The sequence below is a fragment of the Spinacia oleracea genome, chromosome 3, assembly GCF_020520425.1.
Source record: "Spinacia oleracea cultivar Varoflay chromosome 3, BTI_SOV_V1, whole genome shotgun sequence".
In the NCBI taxonomy this organism is placed as follows: Eukaryota; Viridiplantae; Streptophyta; class Magnoliopsida; order Caryophyllales; family Amaranthaceae; genus Spinacia; species Spinacia oleracea.
The window spans coordinates 28,147,640-28,158,909 of record NC_079489.1 but is presented as its reverse complement, the minus strand read 5'-3'; the positions used below and the strand labels follow the sequence as shown (position 1 = coordinate 28,158,909).

The 11,270-nt window shown below is 39.3% G+C and overlaps 1 protein-coding gene across 1 annotated transcript; it reads right to left on the bottom strand.

The window, feature by feature from the left end:
• Positions 1-5,195: 5,195 nt before the first annotated feature.
• LOC110798344 (protein tesmin/TSO1-like CXC 2) lies at positions 5,196-10,043 on the bottom strand. Its single transcript, XM_022003523.2, has 10 exons — positions 9,782-10,043; positions 8,901-9,061; positions 8,073-8,805; positions 7,215-7,633; positions 7,053-7,127; positions 6,623-6,803; positions 6,437-6,532; positions 6,279-6,345; positions 6,015-6,168; positions 5,196-5,931 (listed from the first exon to the last, which is right to left on the bottom strand). The coding sequence occupies exons 1-10, from the start codon at positions 9,830-9,832 to the stop codon at positions 5,577-5,579; spliced, it is 2,292 nt and encodes a 763-aa protein (XP_021859215.1). The 5' UTR covers positions 9,833-10,043; the 3' UTR covers positions 5,196-5,576.
• Between the last annotated feature and the right edge of the window lie 1,227 nt (positions 10,044-11,270).

Sequence of the window (11,270 nt, the reverse complement as noted above, 5' to 3'; positions counted from 1 at the left end):
GAACCAGTGTTTGTAGAGGAGACCACTCGAGACACTCTGGGAACGATCCCAGAACCGCCACCCCGACCAGAACGGCGTGTAGAACTTCTCCTGCTGCCCTCTATTTGGTCAGCCAAAATTTGATACCCATTCGCAGCAGGATCGGGGGGAGCAGCGCAGATGAAAGAACCATCAGCCCGAACACCCAATTCCTCAAGATTCAAGAATCGACGACCTAAAAAAAAAAAAAAAACAAAAAAAAAAAAAAAAAAAAAAAAGTAAAAAAAAAAAAAACAAAAAAAAAAAAAAAAAAAAACAACTCGCACAAAGAGAAAAGAAAACGTGAAGTGAGAAAGTAACACAGAACTAACCTTGAGGGTGAGTAGAACAAAGAAACATAGCGGACAGCACGTCATTCCGCAGAACATAACTTGAATGCGGAAGCCAAACACGAGGCAACCGCCCAACCTCTTTACCAGCAGCATTAAACTTGGGCTCAGATGAAAAATGCTCAAAAGCCCTCTCCTCCAAGACAGCACCATCCAAAATCTCGACTCCCTCTAGCCGAGTCCGAGGTCTAACAAAGCCCCGAGCAACAGGAAAGTCAGCAGGGACAGCGAGCCAGTAAAACCTATCCTTCCACTCCTTTTGGCCGGTAGGCATCCCATGGCAGGTCAATCTTCCACGATTGCAATAGATGGAAAACCAGCCAATCTTGTTCCCAGTACCGCTGTTGCGCAGATGATGGACTCGCTTACAGAGAGAAAGGGTCTCAGGAAACTCCAAAAACCGACAGACCCAAATATAGCTGATCAAAGTACGAACAGCGAAGGGATGGAGCTGAGCTAAGCAAACGTTGAAGGCACGAAGAATCTTCACCAGGGTAGGATCCAGAGGAAAGCGCAGACCAAAATCCAGACTATAGGCATAAACGCCTATGCACCCCTCTGGTGGATGAGTAATCCGAGCATCATCGTCTGGCACGATGAGTCGATAACCATCAGGCAGACCATAAAACTCCTTACCAACAACAGCGTGATTCTCTTTTCGCGCATCATCAGTCCACTTAGTGTTCAGCTTCGCGTGTAAGGGACCAAAAGCAGAGGCCTCAGAAAGGAAGGGCGTCGAATCCCCAGGAACGACATTCTCTTCCACGTAGTTCGGAAAAGGCCTCATCTCATTCACCTGGGCCAAAATATCCTCCCCACCAGCTTGCCCACCCACGGAAATAGTGACATGGTTGGCCATCATAGAACGAAAAATAGATTCCCGGCGTCTGTAAACACGCAAAGACAGTTCAGACTCATTAGCTCCAGCAAGCTGCTCAAAATCATCTAACCAGGCCTGTTCAGACAGAGGCTGAACATCAAGCCCTGGGGGGACATTGGACGGCGGATTTATCCTAACTATCCGCGACAGATAATCATGGCGCATCTCCCTAAGAGTTTGACGTAAAGATGGGGACAGGTCGGCCGTAGAGTCAGGACACCCAGAATCACCCGCATCTGGGGGGGGCGGCTCCTCCCCAGAGGATTCATCGTCAGAGGACAAAGGAATCACAGCAGGCACAGAGCGAGACAAAACATCATGCATTGATTTGGTTCTGTGCTCAGCAGAAGCCCGAGTCTCCTCATCAGAAGATAAAGAGACAGAGGAGGGAGAAGAGGTAACATAGGAAGCAGAGGAAACGCTTTTAGCGCCCGAGCTACTAAGGTTTTGGCTATCAGATGCATCAGACATTATGAACTGAAAGTCACAGGACAAGGGAAAAGGGCACAAAAGTAAATAACAAAAAAAAAAAAAAAAAAAAAAAAAAAAAAAGGGGAAAAGCTACTCAACAATGGCGGAAGTTCAAAAACGACTTAACAATGGCGAAAAATACCAGAAATTGAAACCCCAAAGACACTAAAATCAAGCGAACAACAAACAAAAGTCGTGCAAAAGAATCGAAAAAACAGCAAAAAATAGAAACTTACCGGAAAAAGAAGATAGAGTTAGAATCAAAAGGAACACAGCAACGAAAACCTCCCTTCGCGAAATGGCAAACGAAAACACGAGGGACAAATGACCACCACAAGCAACAAGAACACTAGCAATCGACCGGAAAAGCGACGGCAAACACAAAAATGTGCAAAAGATCGAATTTTGAGAAGACTTTTGCAAACAACAAGCAACGAAAAATGAGAGCACTCGAGTGTTTTTTCTCAGAAACACCAAGGAGAGAGAAGGTGAGAAATGAAGATGAAGAAGGAAGGAAGTTACCTTTTCCTTTTAAAAGCCAAAGAAGAACGGCTAAGATGCGAGCAACGATACAGTTGCACAAGCAGGATGAAGGACACGTGTAGACCTCAATACAACCAAACTTAATCATGATGAAAGACGGTCCAGATTGAGCGACGATTCCGATTGACTCTTCAGATGGGCAACGCGTGGCACGAGGAAAAGCCGGTTAAAATCCCCAAAGATTTCTTACCATTCACCTCAAGGAAAGCCCGCCCAAAAAAAAAAAAAAAAAAAAAAAAAAAAAAAAAAAAAAAAAAAGATCTACTCTGGAGGGACTGGTAGCAAGAAAGTACACAGCCAGAACAAAAGCAAAAAACCAACAAAACAAGCATTGCAGCCCCAAAGAGTCCAGATCAAGGACAGAAGAGCAGACCTGACTTAAAAGGTCAGCTCTACTCTTGAGGGACTAGTTGTACGGGGTCACATCCAAATCAAGGACAGAAGAGCAGACCTGACTTAAAAGGTCAGCTCTACTCTTGAGGGACTAGTTGTACGGGATCATATCCAGAGAGGACAGAACATCAACAACAGAGCAAACCCTGACACCCAGGGCACACCCAAGTCAAAGAAAGACTCTAAACCCCAAGCCAAGTATATACAGCCCAGACAGATCAAACCTCCCCAGATCACGTGTAAAGACACAGAGCAGAGCTAGGCAAGGCTGCATCAGTCCAAGAAGGGACCTGCAGGCTAAACGACAACGACAAGGAATAAAGTACATCGCCGTCATACACGTGGCGGCATCTAAGTAGGCCAAAGTACAGAATAGTACGCCTATAAATAGCACCCACATCATTCATGATGGGACACATTCTTACACACGGTACTTGCTCCACCTTCTCTCTATATTCCCTCTCTAAAGACTTCTTATCTATTTGCTGACTTAGGCATCGGAGGGGGTTTCCTCGGTTAAACCCCCGAGGTTAGCTCACGTTTGCTCTGCTTGACAGGGCCAAGGCACTCCGGAACGTCCTCCCAGTTCCACACTCGGAACAGTGTTATTGACAAGTGGGTAATAATTCATCATCGAACTTTTCGAAACAGGACGAGGATCGAATGTAGGTTCCTACAAGATGATCTCAACGTCGAGCTCCAACTGGAGGGACTGGTCGGGTCGTCATGAGGTTTTCCGATTGGAAGAGAACCGGATCACGACGAGATTTTTTCGTCCTCAAGCTCCGGCTCAGCTCCCACGGATGATTAAGTAACTCACTCTTTAGTCACGGGCGGTGGCTATTCTGGTTCGCCTGAGGAGATAAACCAACATAGTGCAGCACATTAGCTGGAAATATATATATTTTTGGATTACTCTGCGACCTCTTCAATATGGGGGAGAGGTTTCCATAAGTTTTACGAAGAAGATCTCTCGGAAGTAGGAAAGCCCTTGGGTTTGCGGGGTGCATTCCGAGAGCGAGTTGTCGAGTTCGTCAGACGAATTAAGGAGAGAGAAAAGCTACCATGGAGGTTCCCCTATATTTTTGAAGGCGGTAACACGAGCTGCTCAAATGTCTGGCACGTTGAGACAATAATCGGGTCAACCATGAGTGACCTGAAAATTGGGCAGATGAACTCGGTCGGAGGTTTCGCATTTCACATGTTGAGTTTGCTTCTTGTTAAATTTCATCTGTAGATTGAGATTTGCATTTCACTTGTTGAGTTTTCTTCTTGTTGAATTTGATCAGTAGATTGAGATTTTCCAACGATGTTTCCGACCACCTATTTTTGTAAAATGATTTAGAGAAACTTATTTATTTATTTCGGGATTTGTTGGGTTAATTGAAGTATTTACAACGGAAGTTATGAATTTGCGCAAAAAAATGTTGTGTTGTTATGCTTCAAGATTTATTCGAAGAATATTGACTTTAATTAAGCATGCATCCAAAGCTTCCAGTAATGCATCTCCGCCAATCGAATTGCGTATGAGCTTGGTAATCCAATTAGGCCATAGAAGATGGAGGAATGGATTATGATTTGGTGGTAAGGAATTGAGTTTAGCAGGAAAGATGAATATGATGGAGAAACGAAGAAGATAAAGAACAAAAGATCTAACAGAGTTAACGGCAGGGTCATGTCACGTTAATTTTTCAAACCTCAAGGGTATATGATGAATTACAGAAAACACGAGGGTATATGGTGAATTAAGTTAAACAGCGTAGGTATTTGGTAAAAAAACGTTTATAATGTTGTCACCTTGAAGAACGTGCTATAAAATCGTTAAACCGCTTTGCAAAAGGTACTAGAAGTTCATCTTGAAAGACGTGTTAAATAGTCGTCATGAAAGCGTGTCAAAATTATCTCGAAAAGCGTTTCAAAAAATCTCTCTGGTTAACGTGCCAAGATAGCTTGTAGGTAAAAAAACAAAAACAAAAAAAAAAAAAAAAAGATGCCACGTCATCACCTCAAACACCCCCCATTATCAGTCCCAAAAAAGTGGCTTACTTAAAATTGATGGGTGTAAAGGTTGACTTGCCCAGATATAATCAAAATGTTGACTTGCTTTTTGCATTTTGATTATTCCCATAATTTTTTTCTATTTTCATTAATAACAATATTTTATAAATTTTAGTAATTATTCTGTAATAATTAAAAGATCTTGATGGTCAAAGTTGTGTATTGACATAACACATATGTCAGTCAAACTATTGCACGTATTCAGGAACAAGGGGAACTGGGAGGATACCAAGTATTTTTTTTTTTTTAGAGCTTTAAATAGGTACACATATTAACTTTGGTGATGTGGAAGAGTGGGGAAGTGATAGAGAGGGAGGGGGTGATGAATTAATTTCATCACGAGATTGCATGCTTAGAAAAATAGGAGTTGTATTTAGCCAATATTTGGTTGGGTTTTAGGTACTCAAACGGTCAAACCCTCGGAAAGTTCTTTTTTCTTTCGAGTTCTATTATCTTTGACTTAATATGCAAAATATAAAGAATTCATGAAATGTATTATACTTCACTAGAATACCCTTGGGCTAAACTACCGTAGGGCTATTACATACAAATTTAATTCTATAACAATCGAAATAGTAAATACTCTAAAACATTCACATCCTATTACGAACTTAAACATTATGAAGGGGGGTGAAAGGGATTTCACCAAACAAACAAAAAATGAAAGAACTGAGGTACCAAAATACAGCAATATTATACAAGTAGTGAATAAAGAGATGATAGGTGTGTGATTATCACACTTATAACTCCAGATAGAGATGATAGGTGTGTGTTATAAGGATTATAACACTGATTATCACACTTATAACTCCAGATAGATATTATAGGTGTGTTATTGGACATTTCCATGGCAACCTGCACATTCAGCGTCTTGGACTGAGGGAAGGAAACGATGGGATCGATTGCAGGATCAATTTACGGCTGCTCCTTAATCCGAGGGGCTGTCCGTTGTTATGGTGAGGAGGAGAGATCCTCTTGCTTTTTGGAGACAAAGTCTTCTTTAAACTAATGCTTGGGGGACTACTGTTTTGAAGAACAGCAGGAATTTCGTCCACTGACACACTTTGAAAATGCTTGTCAATCCTAGATTGTGTTCGCAGAAATGTTGATCTTCCTGGTCCGTCAACTGAGTGCAAACCTGAGGAGGATGAGCCAATTGTTCCTAGGGAAGATCTTGGCGGTTTTCCCTTTGAGGAAGTTGCCAATGGAACTGATGTCCTATAATATACAAAATCGCCATATAAAGTTAGATAGTTCATTGTCAGAGTGCCGGGGTTAAATGAGGATCAAGAATATGATACCTGTAAAGCCTTGATGGTGTCATTGGAATGGCGAATTCAGAATTTTGGTCATCGTCATCCTGGAATCCATGTATATCTAAGCTTCTATCCAATATAGATTTCTCCGAGGCCTGTAACTTGTCCATTTCAACTTCTGTTCCTATCATGCTGGATCCTGAAATTTGGGTTTAAGCATGCAACATGCACAATCAATTAGTATCACTTGGAAATGGTGAGATGTAATATATACTGTAAAAGGTTTACACATGGAATGCTTCAACTAACCGTCCTTTCTACCAAATGCATTTTTGCACCCCTCACATCTGCAATTGATGGAGCAGCCAACACCACCCTATAAAACAAACATACAAATCAATATCTCCATGAGATGACTTGATTATCGGGTATTAAATTGAACTAGATGAAGTGGGGTTTGATTATACCTGATAACATTCACAATACTTTTTCAGACAGTTTGATTTCTTGCAGTTGCATCCTCGCTTGTGACGAGCTGATGCTGGAGTTCGGGTTGTATCTTCCTGTTTGGATTGTCATAGTCAAGCTTTAAAAACAGAGGCTAGGTAACAGCAGTAAAAAAATTAAGCTAGTTTTTCATCTTCTTCACTTACCCCGATCTCTTGGGCTGAATCTGAAGTTCTGATCACTTTGGGAGCGAATGCAAGTGGGTTACGAGATTCAATCTGCTTACGAGTTGCAAGAACAGTATCTTCATGAATGGGCTTGTTAAAACAGTCTAGACAGGAACATGGCTCAACACAGTAAACACCAGCAGCGAAGCATTCACAATAACTGCACCCAGAAAGAAGAGTCAAACATAACATCATGCGAGTAGCTTACCCGAGCCAAAAGATTTTAAGTGTTATTGGTGTTGTTTCCAACTTTGACTTTAAATTTTTCACAATGAAAGCATTGACTATAATATGTACAAGGAATGCTAAATCTATAAGAATACAAAAGCGAAACTTATAAATTATTGTGGTTACGTTCATGTTCAATTTTAATCAAAACAAATAAAAACGAGCATGAGGAACAACTTACAGCTTCAAGCACTTTGATTTTTTACAATTGCAGCGTTTACATGACTCGCCTTCTCCAGTAGTTTCAAATTTGCGCCTGTAGCATCATCTTACAACATTAATCAGAAAGCTCATGCATCAAATGAAAAGAATGGGTAGCAATCAAAAGTTGAACAATACTTGCCTCTTTTTCTTCGGACTATTTGAATTTAAGTCCTCAGTAGCTGCAAACACTGATGTTTGAGAAGGATCTTCTGCATTTTCAATTACATTTTCAGCAGGACCTTCATCATTTCTTAAACAGGCCAGTGAGTTTATAAGATGTTCCTGGGAAGCTGGAGAAAGCATCTCCGTGTTGGAGATTCCACTATCCTTTGAAGCTGCTGCCAGTGCATTCAAATGCAAACCAATACCTGGAAAAATGCACCTTGAAGACTCAACCCTGGGCGTGATGGGCTGCCTATTGGAGGACGGAGGATTATCCTCATTTTGTAAAGAAGATAAAGAGCTGGAGAATAGAACGCCATCTATACTCCTCTTCATTCTAGGCATCTCAAAGGTAAGGCATCGCCTTCGCAATCCCCGGTGTAAATTACTGAAAGGCTGCAGATACAGAACAGGAACCTGCTTAAGAATACTTCTCCATGTACTTCATTTAGAAGAAAAAAGTTCTGAAAACGTGATAATTCAAATATGTATGCAGGAGTAAATGTCTCAGTACTACTGATAAACGTAGTATTACAGCAGGAGAAAAGCTACAATTAAAGTTAGGAGGACGATGAATATAGTCAATACGGACTTCAGCCCTGTTAACTATATTGAAAAAGTCATTTGTAATCCAAGAATCCAAAACACAAGAACTAATGAGAGTAAATGGCATAGCATAACAGTTTTTGGTTAAGGGTACTTAGAACAAAGACAAGTTTTGGGTCCAAATTGATTGTGCACCCATGTTACTAGTGCATGCAGAGAAAGTTTCACAGCTAACAAAGTCTAGAAAACAGACAGTATATACGTGATCCAATAGGTAAAGCTTTCTCACCTGCTTTCCTGGTTTTTCACCAGAATCAGTAGGAAAAAATTCATTGACAGAGGTAATTTCCAAATTCTCCGATGGCTGGTCTGTTTGTTGCAACTCTGTTTCCTCTGTGGGTTGAGTTGAATGTTGAGCAGTTTCAAGTGCTTCATTACAACCAGTGGAACCAAGTTGAAGTGAATTTTGCAGATGATAAGCCTGCTCAGTTGGAAATCGTGCTAATAGAGATGCGAAAACATTTGTTTCTTCTTGTTGTTGTGATTTTTGCAATGACCCTTTTGAAGTTTCTGTAACATTAGGTGAATCAAAAATGAAAAGATCGCTACTACCAGATATCAAGCTCTGCCAATCACATGCTTCCTCTTCATTACCGTCTTTCACCTCTTGCGAATTCAATTCTGTCTGAAAGGAACCTTGAATTGAAGACTCCTGAACAAATTGAATAAGGGCTGTTGATGTGTTTGTCTCACATCTTGTATCACTACTAGAGGAAGTCACTGCCTTACAGCGAGGACTTCCACTGTCATATTTTAGTTCCCTTGGCAGCTCGGTTGCACAGTCTGAAGTATCTTCAAGTGGCTTGGCAGAACCTTCACTGCCAGAACCCTCTTCACCTCTAACTTGTACATCCGGAAGACCATCAGACTGATGCTCTGCACTGGTGTCCTCTTCGGCAATAGGATCTTTGTTTCCTCCATCTGACTGGAGCTGAGCTTTCAGGAGATCTGACACTAGATGCCTTTCAAAAATTAAACAACATTTGTCAAGAAAAGAAGAACAACAAGCATTATGCTCCTGCTGCAAGAAAGACCTTAAAAGTCACTGTACCCATACCTTCTTAAGAACTTGTTGTCCTTCTGGAGGCTCACATGGGGTGAAGTGAAAACCGATGGAGGTGAAGTAAAACTAAGCGAGCCAAACGTCTGTGATACGTGTATCGTCTTCGTAGGGTTGATCGGTGACAAACTGTTGATGAAGTTGGAAAAAGGTGACTCCTGTATTATAAAAAAGAAGTGAGTACATTTTATTTCAAAATTGAAGTACAACCCAAAGAGAGCATGAAATCTGCAAAATATGAAGAGAACAAAAAAATCTCCAATTTAGTAAGCAATTCAAAGATCAGACACCATTATATCATCATTAAGTACACATTAGGAAGATCACTTTCTTTTAAAGCTCCTGAAACCCTCAAATTGGAGATTATAACAAATGTAGGCAACACAAGATGATTTTTTTTAGTTGGTATATTGAGAGCCACCGATCCGCAATGATTTATCTTATACTAGTCAGCATCCACTTCAAAAATTGAATGTATATTTAAACAACAATGTTCAACAAATAGAACCATGAAATCAAACCCACTAGAAAAGTGTTCCATTAAGCAACAAAATTACAGTAGTATCAAATTATAGTAGCACAAAAATTCGGCACAAATATAAAAATTAGTGGAAAACCCATTGAAAAATCGGGGTATCAGAACATACCCACAATATAAACTACACAAAATATCGATCAAAACAAAGACAAACCCCTTAAAATCAAAAAAATTGGTAAAAAAAAATTCAAACCCTTGAGAAAATAATTAATCAGAGACATGCAAAACATCAAGTCAACGACATTGTGAAACAAAAGAAATACCTGAAATTTTAACTATAGTAAGAACAAATTAGGTCAAAATACAGCAAACTTGTGGCGAAAAAATCGAAAAAAAAAACCTCAAATTTAGAAACTGGTGTTCCGATCTGACTCCGCTCAGGTGTGTCCATTATCGCAACTCATACATAAAAAATCAAAACCCTAAAATTAGCTTCTCTGTCTATTTCATTTCTGAATAAAAAAATCTGAGGATTGATTGTGAGTTTGAGTGAATTGTGCACAAATTCTTGTGAAAATAGTAAAGTGAAGTGAAGAGGAGGAGAGAGAAGATGGGTGAGATTTGAAGGGGGGAAGGAGCGGGAAATACAGTAGGAGGAGATTTTCTCGTGCTGATAACCCGACCCTACCACTACCCACCGTAGAATACTACGACCAAACATTTTCTAAAAATGAAAATTTATTAAAGAGCAAAAGATTTTCTTCGTTCTATCCCGGACCGGATTAACTCGAGAGCGGTTCTTTTATTTTACCTACCTAAAAATCACTACCGAGTACGACTAGCGGACTAGGTTTTCTAAAACGGAAAGTTACTGAAGAGCAATATTCTTTATTTATTTTTTATTTTTTATTTTGGGTGTAAAAGACATTGTAAGTAACGTACAATTGGTTAAAATAAACGTATATTCACTGTTAATGTGGATTGTGGGGGTATTTATTTTGCTATTGTTTTGCTGAGCTACATTTTGTGCTTTGACCCAGTTTTTCAGCATTATTATTATTAACGCCTTTCTTTCCTTTTTCTTTTATTTTTATTTATCTTGCGGTCTAGCCTAGTTTGCCTTTCTTTAAAAAATTGCACCAAAGAATATTACTTTTCTTTTTCTCAATATTTGTATCCTTTTTTCGCCTTGAGAAAAAAAAAAAGCATGTATTTTTTTTCTTAAATATATACTTCTATATATACTCCATATATGTATAGAAACTTAGAAAGTAGTTTAATGGTTATTATCAAAAACAAAATAGTAGTTTAATGTTTAATTATAAAAATAAATAAATAAAGTTTTATGTTAAATCTAATAACTTGTTTTTTTTTTCTCTTAGGTTAGCAATAAAGTAGATTATAGATGATTGTTATTAAGTTGGGCTCGCATATGTCTCGCAATTAATCTTATCTAATCTAATATACAGGGGTGCAAACCAGTCGAGCCGAGTCGAGTCGAGTACTGCTCTGTTCATGTTCATTTAATTTAGGCGAGCTCGAGCCCGAGCACGAGCTTTCAACCGAGCTCAAAAATTTGTTCAAACTCGGTTCGTTTAAGATGTTTTTTGTATTCGTGAACGGTTCATGAACGTCTCGTTCAGTAACCGAGCCGAGTTCATAAACGAGTTTTATTTTCTTAAACGATCCCTGCACTTTAAAGTTTAACCATTTGAAATACTTCGTATTATTTTGGATGTGCACTAAATTAGCCATTTACATTTAAAATATTTTTATTTTATGATATATTTTTTTTGCTTGCTAAAATTAAAGTCAAAATACGATTTTTATCTTGTGATCGTATAATTATGTATGGAAAAATTGATTAACACAAATAGACGAGCTTGTTC

Coding starts and splice junctions, on each gene's coding strand:
- LOC110798344 (XM_022003523.2), bottom strand. CDS start 9,832: ATGGACACACCTGAGCGGAGTCAGATCGGAACACCAGTTTCTAAATTT. Junction 7,128..7,214: donor AATAGTCCGAAGAAAAAGAG/GCAAGTATTGTT, acceptor ATGATGCTACAG/GCGCAAATTTGAAACTACTG. Junction 6,346..6,436: donor AGTATTGTGAATGTTATCAG/GTATAATCAAAC, acceptor TTTGTTTTATAG/GGTGGTGTTGGCTGCTCCAT.